Here is a 14733-nt window from a genome sequence, read left to right as displayed (position 1 = left end):
GAAGTTATAATGAACAGCTTGGATAAGTATCGGCATTTTAATAGCCATGTAGAAATTGCCATTAACCTGTAGTGGTAGGGGATTAGTTGAGGTAGCCAAATGCTACTTAAGACTAACATTAGTGTTGGGTGGTCCTAAGGATATTTTTTTCTTATTTAAAAAAGACTATATTAGTGTAAAATGGGGATTTTTTTTTAAAGAAAAGATTTAATTCACTGCACAATGTAATAAATCACATTTTACATTTCATACAATTCTTAGAGGATTCTGATCAGAAAGCAGTTTTATCGTTTGCTTCTCCTTGAGGCTTAATGTAGGTGCAGAATCAGCATTTGGGGAAAAGAGGCCAGAGTTGGTTTGGGGAAGGAGGTTTTGTGGATCGTGAAGCTCCCCGGAAGGGCCCTGAGACCTGTGCACAGCCTGCCTTCCCTGCGAACCAGCGGCCTCCCTTGATCTCTTGCCCTGCAATCCTCTGGCTCTCCTTGTCCGTGCGTTTCCCCTGATCCTCTAAAGCTCAGATTTAGTTTTAAATGATGATGAAAGCCAAACATTACCTTTGGTACTTAGGAAAAGGCTTTTAAAATTTGTGAGAGGTCAGCCGAACCAAAATTTCTGGTCGGGTTGTTCTTACTGCAGTTGGCTTTTAAATGTTCCAACCTTAAATCACCTTTTTTCTCATTGTTATAGGTGGGCAGTCTCTTCTGTCATGACTCGACAAAACCAAATTCCCACGGAGGACGGTTCCCGGGTGACCCTGGCTCTCATTCCTTTGTGGGACATGTGTAATCACACCAACGGCCTGGTAACCATCCCCTTCCTCTGTGCTGTGTTGGGTCTGGGAGGCTGTTGTTGCTGAGCTTCCAAGTGGACATTCCTCCACCATCAGTCTCCCCTCCGCCTCCCTTCAAAAGCGACAAAAAGGGCCACTCCTCCCCACTGCCCACAAACAGAAGCTGGTGTTTTTCTTTCACTGTGTTAACTTAATACTGAAAACTGGGAATTTGAATCTTATACCATTTTCAAAAACCACAGTGAACTACATTTATTTGCTAAGCCATAATTCCAGCCTAAACATTCATTTTCTTATCTTACTATACCACAGACTAAACCAAAGTCTCTTTTAAAAATACTCATTTATTGAAAAAAATCGTCTTTCTCATTTTCCCTTTTGTGTTCTTTTTTTTTCTCTCTCTCCCTTTGCTGACTCTCTGTTTCCCGTTATGTACTTTTCTGTGACTCTTTCTTATCCCCGTCCCTTCCTTGATAGGCTGACAAATCCCTGGCCGTGTTTATTAACCTGCTTTTGTTCAGGAGCCGATACTCACTTTCCCTGGCCTGGAGGGATGGAGGGAGGGAGACTGCACCTTTGCCTCTTGGCCTCCGATGTGGGAGTCAGTTGGTGTCATCAGACATGGGAAGCACTGGGTAGGAGATTTATTATTGTTGCAAAGTGCAGCTAGCTCAGGGGGACAGTCTCTCTGTTTCTTGGCATTCTTGGGATTCCAAGCAACAACATAGGCTAAAGCACTCTCTGTGCTGAGGTGGTTGTCTGAGAAGGATTTCCTGTTAATAGATAGAAATATGATAAATTTAAGATTATTTTGAAATTTTAGACATTATTCTACTAGTATACTGGTTGGTTAGTTTTTTGTTCATCCTATCTCAATGTCAGCTTTCTTTGTTATTATTAGCAGTGTCATAAATAGACTAAAGAAATGCTGTAAATGATTATTTCACATCTAATTCCACAAAATGGCCAGAACACATGTAATGTGTGCCAGACACTTAAGATAGAATAGTCTAGTGCTAATTTGGGAAGGTCTAGCAACAAGTAAGCTCTTGAGTCTTAAACGTATTTAAATGGTAGTAAGAAAGAATAGTTCTGCTTTTATAATTACATTTTTGCCATAATTTAGATATGTTTAATTAGCAATACTAAGAAATAGTAGCATGTGTTATAAATTGTTTTCATTGATAAATATAATTTTGCATGTTTTTTTTTCTTCAGAGATATTTTAAACCTGATCATAAGCTTGAACTTTTAAAAATTTTCAAGTAGCTTTTACTATATGACTATAGTATTTTTTTCTTTTTGGATTAGATCATTGGCTCCCAAATGCGATCTTTAGTGTTTATTTTCTTATTTCTAAAAATTTTTTTTAAAAGTACATGCTTTACTTCAAACGAACAGAAAGACTTAAACAACACAGAAGCCTCTGTATAATAGGAGAGGTCCCTTTGCAGTCCCAGCGCCCCACGGTGCACTCGATGCCTCAGGTCCCTCAGGTCTGTGGCTTTGTTCAAGCCCCTCCCGTCCTTTTGCTGTGCGTTGGGACTGTCACACGCTCATATACGTGCTGGGTTTTGTTTTGCTTCCATGTAAATAGAATAAAATGATTCACCCTTTTCTCCCCTAAAAGTAAAAAAAAAAAACAAAAAAAAAAACCAGGTTATCTCGAAATAAAAATAATGAATTGATGACAACGAATGCTGTACTTTCCCTAATACCATTCAAACAGTTTTTAAGCTACCACAGTCATGGCAAAAGCATTGCTAACCTTTAGAAGGCTTATTCAAGATGCTGGTACTTTTTCTGATAATGGTTATTTTTCCTGCATACTTTACACCTTTGTCGAACCGTTTCCCATTTTAACTATAAGACTTTATGGGAAATTTGCTGTGGTAGAATTTAAGAAATTCTCTTCTTTAACACTATAAAGTTGTATATTGTACATATTAATAGTTAATCTATTTTTTAAAATAAGGTACTTGAAATCAAGGCTCAGCTTTTCAGGCAAGAGATTTGCTTTTTTGTATGCGTCTATCATGATGAGCATTTTCTTACTGTCAGTCTATCCCGACTGTCACTGCGGGAGTAGGTGGAAATTTGTAACCCAGCAACACTGTCTGCTTCTAACCGTGTCCCAAAAACCTGATTATGGTAGTAGAAACCAAAGAATCAAGTCGGTATCAGTAATGACAAACCAGTAACAGCGAGGAAGTACAGGAGAAAATACAAGGCTGCGTGCACACCTCACCGGAGGTTCTGGTGAATGTGCACTGATCTCCTAGCTGGCTGGAGAAACATGTAGGAAAGGTTAGAAGGTATAGTACTAACTGCAAGAATAACATGTCTTTATATTCTGCACGATTTGTCCAAAATTATTATAACATAAGCAGCAGGTTTTCTTTCTTGAGGTTGTTAAGTTTATGTGAGAAGGATCCCTCTAAGTGGTTTATAGACAGTGGTTAGTTCCAGTTCATACAGTGTGCTGGACTAATCAGCCCTTGCATTTGAATATGCAACTCTACCCGCCAGGATGAAAGGGCAGCCGAGAATTAAGGCACAATTGAGGGAAGCTGTTTCTGAAGGTCTTTCTTTCCATTTGTGTATTGAAGAAAAATGGAAAACATTTAGATTTAGATGAATCTTAGTTTCAAAGTAAAACCCCGAGTTTTTACAGTAGTGGCCAAGGCCCCTACACAGCCTGCCCCTGCGACCCCTGGCCACAGGTGTGAGTAGCCTCTGGTTCTTAACTGTGGCTCAGGCACCAGCACACGCCCACTTCAGGGCCTTCGCACTTGCTGTCACCTCTGCCTGAGACGCTGGGTCCTCAGCCATTCCCAGGACTCACAGACTCCAGCGAGGCTATACCTCCTGGCCGCAAACCCTGCTTCCCATCCTGTTGGGTTTCCCGCCTTTGTCCATATCCTGCGTTTTACCTATTTATTTTTATATATTGTTGGTTCACCTCCTTTCCCATTAAAATGGAAGTTCCATGAAGGCAGGGTGAATTGCTTTGTTTTTTTTGTTCATTGCTATATCCCAGTGCCTGGTATTTTTGGGATGAATTCATGAATGGTGAATAAATGAATGTGAAAACCCATGCCTAGGAAAGAAGACCAGAGAACTGAGGCTTTTCACCCTGTTTTCCAAGTGCCTAGCTTAGGGCCTGGCGCAGAATGGGCACTTAGTAAATATTTGTAGAAAGGAAGTCAGCTGAGGGCGGGAGAAGCAGCATGTGGAGGGACCCCAGCCCCTCCCCTTCCCACCTGGGCTTTGGGTCGGTACTGGTCAGTGGCTGCAGATTCCTGGCTGTAGGTGGTAATTTCCAGGGGCTCTTGCCAGAGGGCCCTTGCCGAGCAGTGGGGTCCCAACAGCCTAGGAAGGGCTCTGTGGTTGCCTGTGCAGGCCTTCTTTTCTGAATAACAGCCGGGTATTCCCAGGGAGAGCAGAGGCTGAGAATACAGGCTCTGGACCGCTCTGCCCTCAGGCAAGGGAGGGGCTAGGTCTGTGGTTCCTTGCATTTTGATGAATCTTTGATGCCACCAAGTTATACACTCAGCCTCAAAACATTCTGCCCCTTGCCGAGAAAGGGCTGCAGGAGGGAGCAGGAACTAAGCCTATTTGTGGGCACAGGAAGCTATTTCTTATGCCTTGCTGTTCACCGAGGTTACTGAAAGTGGGAGATACCTGTAAAATATCCTTAAACATCCATGATCCTTTCTCCATCATCTCCCTAACTTCCCTCCTCCTCCCCTCACTGCCGTCCTTCCTGGTTACGCTACTGGCGGGGGCCCTGTGTAACACGGCCGCTGATGCCCGGGAGTGCCTAGACTTTCCCTCCTGGGCAATTTCTTATTACATACTTTGTTATCAGGGTGATGTTTTGGGGTCAGATGTTGGGCAGGAGCTTCCTGGAGCTGATTTTAATTCAAATAAAGTGTTTAAAATATTCTGTGAGTGAAAAAATGTTCTAGAATCCTTGGCTTCATTTACTTCTCATTGCTGCATACTGCTCATTGGTCTTTGCAGGTCAGAAGTATGAAGGCTTCTAGACATATGGTTAATAAACAATTGTTTCTGGGGATCTTGGGTTTAAAGATTAGTGTTATGTGGCCTTCTCTCCCAAAATGTCATTCCCTAGACTCAAAAGTAATCTTCTTTTGAATCCAAGATACTGATACGTTCATTAGCAAGTAGCACTTGTAGCTGTCTGTCTTCAGTTTTTGTCCCGGATAAATGAATAGGTCAAAAAGTAATCGATGAGCTCAGACAGACAACCTAAGAGTTTGGGGGGCTACTCTGAGGGACAGAACTCTAAGAAGGAGCTTTTTATATAAATTGGGGATCTGTTCTTTCCTCTGGGGGTTCATGCATCAAGTTAATGTTCTCAAAGGCAGTGCCAGGTGTCAGTACTGTGTGCTAAGCACTGTGGACATGGAGATTAAGTGGGAGCTCCTGGTCTCCAGCTCTGATGGGCCGGGAGGCAGGAGCACAGATAACCTGACTCTAGGCTGGAGGGAGTGCGGACGGGCTCTGGGAATGCACAGGAGGGTGAGATGAGCGTGGCTTTGCGGAGAAGCCAGGCCTCGGCTGAGTCTCTCTGGCATACCAGGAGTAGAAGGTAGTCCCAGGCAAGAGGGAACTGGAGCAGTGCCTGGTATGGCAGGTGAGTGGCAGTTCCTGAGGCTGCTGAAGGGAAATGCGGGCCTCTTAATCCGGCCTTGCTCAGGAACTTGGATTTTATTCTCAAGGCAGAGTGGAGTCATAGATTTTAAACAGGAGAGTGACATTGTACAATTAGCAATGCAGGAAGAACAGTACTGGATTCTGAGACCAGGTTTAAAAAATTGGAAGGTTTTTGCAAATAATAAGCTAGGCAACAAAGAATAAGGACTATAGCAGAGGAATGAGGAGGAAAGAAATCATCCAAAAAATATTAAGAAGATAAAATGCTGACCGGTTGAGGTGTGCTGAGACCATGGCATTGGCTGACCCTTACTAAGACAGGAGAGCTTAGAAGGAGACGTGGATTTAGGGTATAGTTAAAGGATTTCCTGTATTTATTTTAATGGGCTTAGAAACTCTCACGTTGTATCAGCAGAGAAAGAGGGAATAAGAAATGACTGAGTTACTGTATTTTGCTTTTGCTTGCCTGAAAGTTTCAATTTCTCTAATTTCAGAGTAAAATATGCATATATAATTCAGAAATAGAGCTTTTCTTTTCCCCTGATTGTCCAGTGGAAAACCCACTTTGGTTTCTTAATGTCCAAACATTAGGTAAGGATAATACTTGCACCTTAATGAGAGTTCTCCAGAGATCCTGCTCCTCCAGATCACCCGTGAACAGAGGCTGTCTAGAGGGAGGGCGTTGCGTGAGAGGCGTAGCCTGTGGCTCACTGTTGAGGGGGAGGGCTCACAGGTGGTCACTCGCTAATAAGTGATTATGTTTGGTGGAGACCAGCATGTGACAATCTGCGCGATGTATTTTCCTAGCAGCACTTCCTTCATTTCAGGCAAATAACTTTCCATGAGAGTCTCTGGTATAACTAGAATTAATCAAAATACTCAAGCAGTTCTTCGCTCAGTTTTATAAAGCACGTAGCTATGCACTTTTGAGTACTTTTGGATACCTTTTGTCCTCAATTGCCAAAAAAGAACTTCGTGATCGAGCGGCACATAGACATGTTTGCTGCGTCATGACTTTGTCCTTTCTCCTGTGGCTAGATCACCACTGGTTACAACCTGGAGGATGACCGCTGTGAGTGTGTTGCTCTGCAGGATTTTCGGGCTGGAGAGCAGGTAGGTTTCATGCAGGATCTTGCAGAATGTGGGCTGGCCACTGGGCATGGAATTAATACTGTGTTGGTAATTTTAAAAAGGTATTTAACTTTGGAAGAAAACTTTGGGATTCTTATTTAGGATTGTTTGTTTTCTGGAACATATCTTAAGACCTAAAGCTGTAATGTGCATATTGTGCTTTGAATTGTTCTTTGGGTGTGCAAAGAAAATGATTTAAGTGTAGTTATTTGCACAATTGACCTGATATTTGTAACACTCTTAACTGAAAATAAGCTCTGTGTTATGATACTAAAACAATTTTTTTAATTTCATAAACCATATTGCTTTTATTTCTTTTTCTGTTGATTGGAACTTTCTTTATAAAGAGGCATTATTTAAAAGGGGCAGTATTTAAGTATCAAAACCATAAGGGAAACAGGAATCTTAAGATCTGTTGTCTTATACTTTCACTTTAATCTGTGATTTTTATTTTAAATCTAATGATTTGGGTGGGAGCAAGGTTAAGCCTTTCAGTAATATGCATATATAAATACCTGCATTCTACCTATTAGTCTTATACCTAAGCAGATAATACAGAAACAATTGATAAAGACTATTGACATTCCAGTTAAGACAAAATGAAAAATATTAGTCTAATAAAGTACTTACTGACCTGGTCTTTCTTCAGAAAAGTTCCCAAACTCTCCTGCTAGGTTTGGAATTAATTGCCACAGAATCTAGAAATAAGTTTCTGACAGACATTGCTTTAAAAGAAAAGTCTCTCCTATATTAAAAGGAGAGGAAGAACATAGTGAATTTTAAAGTGCGATCTTAAAGTAATAGCCTTGTTGTCCCTTGAAAAACAGAGAGGATTGTAAGAGAGGCCCAGGGCCCCCGGGGATCTGGGATCCTTTGTGTACTAGTGAAGGCCTCAGTGAGTACCCTCCTTGGTGGGCTCCCCTCTGCCACGTGGTGGTAGAAGTGGGTGCTCAGCCTCACTGCATCTCAGACAGTTTGGGAAGTTGGGAAAATTGCACACCGTCACCGTCGAAACACACGATATACCAAATAGGTGCACAGTTGCTTTAAGCTGTTTTGTCTCATTAATGTAAAGTAGCATTGAATATACGAGAACTAATCCTTTGCCCTGCTCTGTATTGAGAGTGCATGCTAAGTTTGTTTTATGTCCTTTTATTTTTTCTTTACTGCATCTCAGATTTACATTTTTTATGGCACTCGGTCAAATGCAGAGTTTGTGATCCACAGTGGTTTTTTCTTTGACAATAACTCACACGACAGAGTGAAAATAAAGCTTGGAGTGAGTAAAAGTGACAGGCTCTACGCCATGAAGGCCGAGGTCTTGGCTCGAGCTGGCATCCCCACGTACGTAGAAAAACCTGAAATATTTCCAGTTGTGTAGTGTTTACTTGGTGTGTTAATAAAACTTCTCTACAGTAGCTTGTCTTAATCCCTTTATCCCTGCTACACAGCAAATTTAAACCATGGTGACGCTTGGTGATTTACCAGCGGTTTCAGATAAACAGAATTGTGTCATTGGGAGCATTTGCAGTCAGTTCTAGGGGGTGTGGCCTGAAATCCTCATTAAGTTAAATAAGTGCTTTGGTATCATTAATGTCTTTCACCTTGAAAAGGTTAATGACCTGGATCAATTTGTTTCATTTAATTCTTTGCCACCATTAGTTTCTATAATGAAGTCATGATCCTCAGTGATTTCAAGAATTTCAAGTTAAATTCTTTAAGATTTTCTTGCATTTGAGGTGTAAAATGATAAAGAAGACAGGAATTATGATTTATTAGTTCTCCAGGGAATGGAGGAACCATTCTTAATGAAAATGGATTATCCAGACCTTTTTTATTGAGCTTGTCAATATTTGATTAATGATTAAAGTGTGAACTCAACATAAATTATTATTAACATTTTTTAAGAACATAAATATGTTTAATTCTCTGAACGTGTTGTGTGCAACCTAAGATTCCTGCCGTTAGACTATGAGGAAAGCTGGCGGAGATGGGCCACCAGGGCATGGCTGTCTGGTCCCTCAGCCCCTGCCTGCTGCATTGTGCAAGGACTGACAGTTGTGCGTTCGTAGTTCAGATGAGGAGTCGGAATGACTCACTCCAGCTCAGCTCTCCTTGAGGACGGCTACACGCGTAGTAGATTTAAGGGCTTCACTTTGGAGCAAGTGGGTAGCTGCTGCGGGTGACTGATCTTGCTTCCTGCTTTTGTCAGTTCCAGCGTTTTTGCGTTGCATTTTACGGAGCCACCCATCTCTGCCCAGCTTCTGGCTTTCCTCCGCGTCTTCTGCATGACCGAAGGTAAATCACGTCAGGAAAAAAGGGATGTTGACTTTTTTCTTTTTAATTCATGAAAGTGTAAAGCATAGTGATTCAGATTAAAGATGAAATTGTTTAAAAGTAAAGCACTTTTGGGAAGCATTAAGGTGGCAGTACTGAAGAAAGAAGAAATTGATCTGTTGTACCCTGGAAATGTTTTATTAAATCCTCAATGTGTTGTCAATATTCATTAGAAAGAAACTTAAGGCATCTTGGATTGTCTAAGTATATAAAAATTCTGTATTTGTAGATGGGAGTTTTTGATGTGCTTATTACCTAAGACTGACAAAGCATAATTTCACGCACAGGACACTAACCTCCAACTAACTGGAGAGGTTCATGATCAGTTGACACTGATGTCGTCAACAGTGGTGTATATGGACCATAGGACTTGGTTTGCTAACCGATTCTGCGTTCTAACTCTGAAATTGCCAGCAAGCGTTTAGTGCCAGGCATCCTGTTAGAGTAGATAACATTGCAGACAGAGTCTGTGGAGAACACACAATGTTCTTGGCTACAGCCTTGTATTTCAGGCTCAGAAAGAGTTAAATACATGTATCGAGCATCTACTTTTATATTTGCTTAAGACAAGTCCTTTGGGGTTTCTTATACTGAGATTTGACCTCTTGTGGTTATGTTTTTATTTTTCTTCCTAAAGTGTACTCCTCCAAATTCCCTGGTCTTAGGTTTTATTTTTAAGTGTGTGTGTGTGTGTGTGTGTGTGTGTGTGTGTGTGTGTCTGTGTCTGTGCGTGTTGGTGGTGATACCGTTATTATGGTAGGCTACCTTAAATCCTGTGCAGAACAGATTGGGTAGGAGTAAGTGAATGAATGCGCGAATGATCAACCAAGAGAACAGATGAGTCTCCTCCTGGAAGGAAGCTGCCGGAGCACTAGGGAGAGGGCAGTTTGGTCCGAGCAGGCAGTCGTGGCCTGTGGCAGGGACGCCGCTGCACCCTGCTGTCTGTGCCTCCCGATCTTCACGTCTGGATCCGGGAGCTGTGTGGCGTAAGTCCAAGGCTTGACATCACACGGGAGGCAGAAGAAACTTAGTCCCAGAACAAGAGCGGCAACTTAGACACCAGCCACGAAAGTAGAGGAGTGAGATGTGGTCATTGTTCCTTATAAGGAACTGTGTTGCTGTAGCTTTACTGTCATTCAAGTGGGAGCTTTTGGTGATTTTTGTACTTTGGTAATGGTTCATCAGTTCAATTTAATGAACAAAAGTTAAGGATTAACTGTGGGCTTTTTTCCATATATATGTGTGTGTGTATATATATTTCTTAATATATTACATATATTCATATACAGATAGATACAAAACCAAATGTCACAGTTCATATCCTCAAAGAATTTATAATTAAGAGAGCTGAGGGTGACGATATTCCTAGAATTTGTGGAGCACTCACTATGTTCCAGGCACAATGCTAAATGTGCTACATACTTAATTTTAATCTTATCAGTATGGAGAGACAAGTATTCCCATTTTACTGATGTAGAAAGAGGATAAGTAACTCGGCCAAGGTCACTCAGCTAACAAGTGATGATCCTGTCATAGAACCTAGCTCTGTTAACATAATCCATGGAAGAAATTCCTAGCACTCTGGAGGTTTGGAGGAAACAGCATTTGAATTAGACCCTGGGGCACCATTAAGGTTTGGGTTTGGTGGAAGGAGGAGCAGGAGGAGGGGACAGCTATAAGGACATTCCCTGCAGAGGGAGGAGCTTGAGCAAGAACCAGGCTGAGGGGCAGGGGCCCTGGGGTCTGCACTCTCTGGGGTGACCAAACACACAGCTCTGTGGGCCGGAATGAGGACGGGGCTGACTGAGGCACAGGCAGTAGCATCGGGGACCTGTTTGCTGGCAGAAAGCAGGAGAGGACACCTGCTCTAGAAGCACTTAGTTCATCTCCCGTGTTCCAGGCAGGTCATGTTGCTACAGCAGTGTCTTACTCCCCTTCTTTTAGGTTTTATTTCTCTAGGAATGTGAAATGAGTCCGGTTTCGTGGTTATAGAGCAGCAGAGAGAAAGCTCTGCTTCTCACCCCTCAGCTTTCATCGTTGCAGAGTAAAACCCGGGTAGGTTGAGGAAGGAAATAGTAACCTTAGTGTTCGGGGCTTCTGGAGAGGAATTTGCAACCACTGAGGAAGATTTTATTTCAAAAAAAAATCTTCACTGCTTTATACAAAGAATATAAAATGAAGAATCAAAAGCCTAACCTGAATTTTATCATGATCTTTACTAACAGTTAGATACAACTTAATAAACTTCTTTTTTGAACATTAGATAACTTCTATTTCCTTAAAAAAAAAAAAACTGCTTGAATCCGTTGATTCTCCTTAGTTTCTCATTAGTCATAGGAAGACAATTTGTCATGTCAAGACAATTGATGTATTCTTTGAATTACTCTAACTAATACTAATAAAAGTTTGGTTTGCTGGCAGCAGAAGTTCTTCAATTTGAATTGTAAATAGTGACAGCTGTGGGGCATTTTGCTCTGAAAGAGACACTGTCTCATAATGATATAAGAAGCCTGGGTATATTTCTTGAGCCTGAATAGGATCAACGTGTTTTGGGCTTTTGCAGATAATGGGAGATAAAGTGCTCAGAGCAGTTGCTTGGATTCTTTCCTCTTCTTAAATATATTTGAAGGTAATCGAGATGTTCACTTTGTGTTTATTTGTAATTTCTATTTAAATTTCTGACAAGTGAAAGAGATGGCCATATTTTTCATTACCTAAGGTTTTGATAGTCCATTTTCTTGTTTCAGTTTGTGGCTTACTTGTTGTAAGATGAGGTAAGTAGCTTTGCAGGTCAACTACCGGAGCAAGCGCTGATCAGGTTTAAGTGTAGGAGGATCACTGGGTCGTTGTGACTGCTGTTTGTTTTCACTGTTTATGTTGTTCAGCTGAATGTCTTTTTGACCCAGTTGGCATGACTGCGTTCAGGGCTAGTGAAAAAGCTATTGTCAAAACAAGGGTTACGTGGCCACATAGATCATCTTTAAAAAAAATCTTCTAAGACTGTCTAGAGGCTCTCAGTGTCCCTCATAAAAACAGTGAAAAATGAAGTGCCATACCAAGACTTAACCTGGACTGCAAATAAAGAAGACCTCACCTCTTTTTCCTCCCCTGAAACTTAGCTCTGTCCCCATCTTGGAGGGTCTAGAGGTGGCCTGGCTGATTGGTCAGGGAGGGCTTTTAACCGCGGGAAAATGACACTTGGAAAAGATATTTTTTAAGGTGAATTGCTTGTTAAAATGAGAAGTAGCACTGTTTTTTCCTCCTAACAGATTGCTGTTTGTATTTTTTGTAGAAGAACTGAAAGAACATTTGCTAGGAGACAATGCTATTGATAGAATCTTCACCTTGGGCAACTCTGAATTTCCTGTTAGCTGGGACAATGAGGTCAAACTTTGGACGTTTCTTGAAGATAGAGCCTCACTCCTTTTAAAAACATATAAAACAACTATTGAGGTAATTAGATTGAATAAATGGGGATTTGTGCGTTGTTGTGTTTTTAAACATGTTTAAGAAGAGATTTCTTCCAAAATGTAAATTATTGTAATTTTTTAGCAAAATAAATGGTATATTTGGCATTTTTCATTTAATATATTACTATTTTTATGTTTAACATGTTTATACTTAACCAGACATATCATATTTAGGCATTGTTCATTAGAAGACACACTTTTAAATTATTTAACACCTTTTTATAATTTTAATTTATATGATTCCACAAACGTAAGTTTTCATTTATGCTTTTAAAGTTCACCATTGAGCCACTAACTTCAAATATGTCTTTCTCAGTCGTCCATTGGTACCATTCACCCAACTGCTGCCCTGGGGGCTACAGCAGGGCACAAGACAGAGAATGGTTTTAAAAAAATTAAAGTTCTCTGTCAGATGTGGTAACACTGACTCAGGCCTTTCTTTCTTGTTTTACAACAGTTTTATTGAGGTGTAATTTACATACAATAAAATTCACACTTCCGAATTTTATGTTTGTATGTGTCTAGTCATGCAACCCCACCTGTCCAGGCAAGTGTTAGAAACTTCCCTCACCCCCAAAAGTTCCCTCATGCCCCATCCCCTGCCACAGCTGACCTGCCTTCTGTCTCTGTAGTTTTGTTGATTTTCACTTCTTGTAATTAATTTTGCCCTTTTTTGTTTTCCAGGAAGATAAATTCGTCTTGAAAAACCACGACCTTTCTGTTCGTGCAACAATGGCCATCAAATTGCGCTTAGGTGAAAAAGAGATCTTGGAGAAAGCAGTGAAGAGTGCAGCTGTCAACCGGGAATACTACCGCAAACAGATGGAGGAAAAGGCTCCGCTGCCCAGATACGAAGAGAGTAACCTTGGGCTGCTGGAGAGCAGCGTGGGGGACTCGAGGCTCCCCCTGGTCTTGAGAAACCTTGAGGAGGAGGCTGGAGTGCAGGAGGCCTTGAGCATCAAAGAGGCCGTCAGCAAAGCCCAGGCGACAGAGAACGGGCTGGTAAATGGTGAGAACTCTATCCCCAACGGAACCAGTTCCGAAAATGAAAATTTAAATCAAGAAGAAAGTAAAAGAGCGATTGAAGACACCAAAGGATCTTCTTCAGACATCACTGATGAAGTTAAAAAGTAGCTCTGAGGTGAAGCTCGAGCTGGTGGGAAATTCAGTTTAGCAGAAGTTTATGGACAGTCCATTTACATCGCTGTGTTTCCTTGTTAACATTTTTCTTTCTGCAGAGAGGAAAACATGTTTTTGCTGCTTTATATAAAAATGATTTTTTTAAGTTATTTAAAAAAACTAGCTTCCCATTTTGATTAAGATTGCCATCTTACTTTTAGGGAAAACAAACCAGTTAACAAACAGCAACAAAGGGGGAAGAGGTGCCTTTGGAAGATTCTGCAGACCCATTGTGGGCAAATGTATTTTCTTCCTGGGGAAGAATTCAGCTCCTCTGTCAGCTGTGCTTTTGTGGGCCTGTCATCGTGACAGCCAGAATTAAGGCCTGCTCTGCCTCCTGCCAACACGAGTTGCTGGCGGGACTCTGGGTATTCAGCACGAAGGTGGAGAAACTGCACAGCAGAAAACAGGATGGAAGTTGGGAAACTTTAGAGTCTGGGCAAAATCTTTGGTTTTTCTCCTTAAAAAAAACCCAGAAAACCCAGTACCAAAAGAAAAGGTAAGATGGCAACCTTATTTTTAATAGTTTTAAATGTTGATGATAATCCTAATTACATAAATATATATATATGCACACATATATATCTAGTGATTTCTAAAGATTTGTTTACTGTTTGTGTTTTGTTTTACTGTATTAAAAACTTGTCCTTTTTCCTTGAATCAAAGTAGGACATGCATCATCCTCCTAATTTTAAATGTTGGCTCTGATTTTAAAGTGGTGCATTTGATTTCCAGCGTTGGTAATGGAGAGTTTGCAAACACAGCGGCCCACAGCCTTCCATGGTGGTGTTCAAAGTGAGGCAGCTCCCCAGCTTTTCTGGTTTTCACACCAAGCTAGAGATTTTCAAAGCTACACTTTTGAGTAAAAACCCTTATTAAAAGGAAAACATGATTAATATTTTTGTCTATTACTTTTTTTTGGAATGGGACATGCCCTTTGAGTCGAGCTTTTATGCAACATCATCCTTATTCCTCAAGTACTGTTTGAACCCTGACTTGTGCTGGGGGCTTTGCTCACCTGGGCGTACAGAGAGGAACGAGAAAGCTGGGTGAGAGAGCCAGCTGCGGGGCCCCTCATCCACCTGCCCACGAAGGCAGCAGGAGCATGGGAAAAGGAGTACTTGGCTTTTAGGGGAAGTAAAA

At 41.2% G+C, this 14733-nt stretch overlaps 1 protein-coding gene across 1 annotated transcript in view; it reads left to right on the top strand.

Moving 5' to 3' along the window:
• SETD3 (SET domain containing 3) overlaps positions 1–14488 on the top strand; it is a 77087-nt gene extending 62599 nt beyond the window's left edge. Inside the window, exons 8-13 of the mRNA XM_012650096.1 lie at positions 688–802; positions 6512–6586; positions 7782–7948; positions 8817–8902; positions 12234–12394; positions 13096–14488. Of these exons, the coding sequence (XP_012505550.1) occupies positions 688–802; positions 6512–6586; positions 7782–7948; positions 8817–8902; positions 12234–12394; positions 13096–13545 (1054 nt within the window). The 3' untranslated portion in view covers positions 13546–14488. The remainder of the gene's footprint in view (positions 1–687; positions 803–6511; positions 6587–7781; positions 7949–8816; positions 8903–12233; positions 12395–13095) is intronic.
• Positions 14489–14733: the final 245 nt, after the last annotated feature.

The sequence above is a fragment of the Propithecus coquereli genome, unplaced genomic scaffold (genome assembly GCF_000956105.1).
Source record: "Propithecus coquereli isolate 6110/MARCELLA unplaced genomic scaffold, Pcoq_1.0 Scaffold310, whole genome shotgun sequence".
NCBI classification, from domain to species: Eukaryota; Metazoa; Chordata; class Mammalia; order Primates; family Indriidae; genus Propithecus; species Propithecus coquereli.
This window is presented reverse-complemented; position numbering and strand designations above follow the sequence as displayed.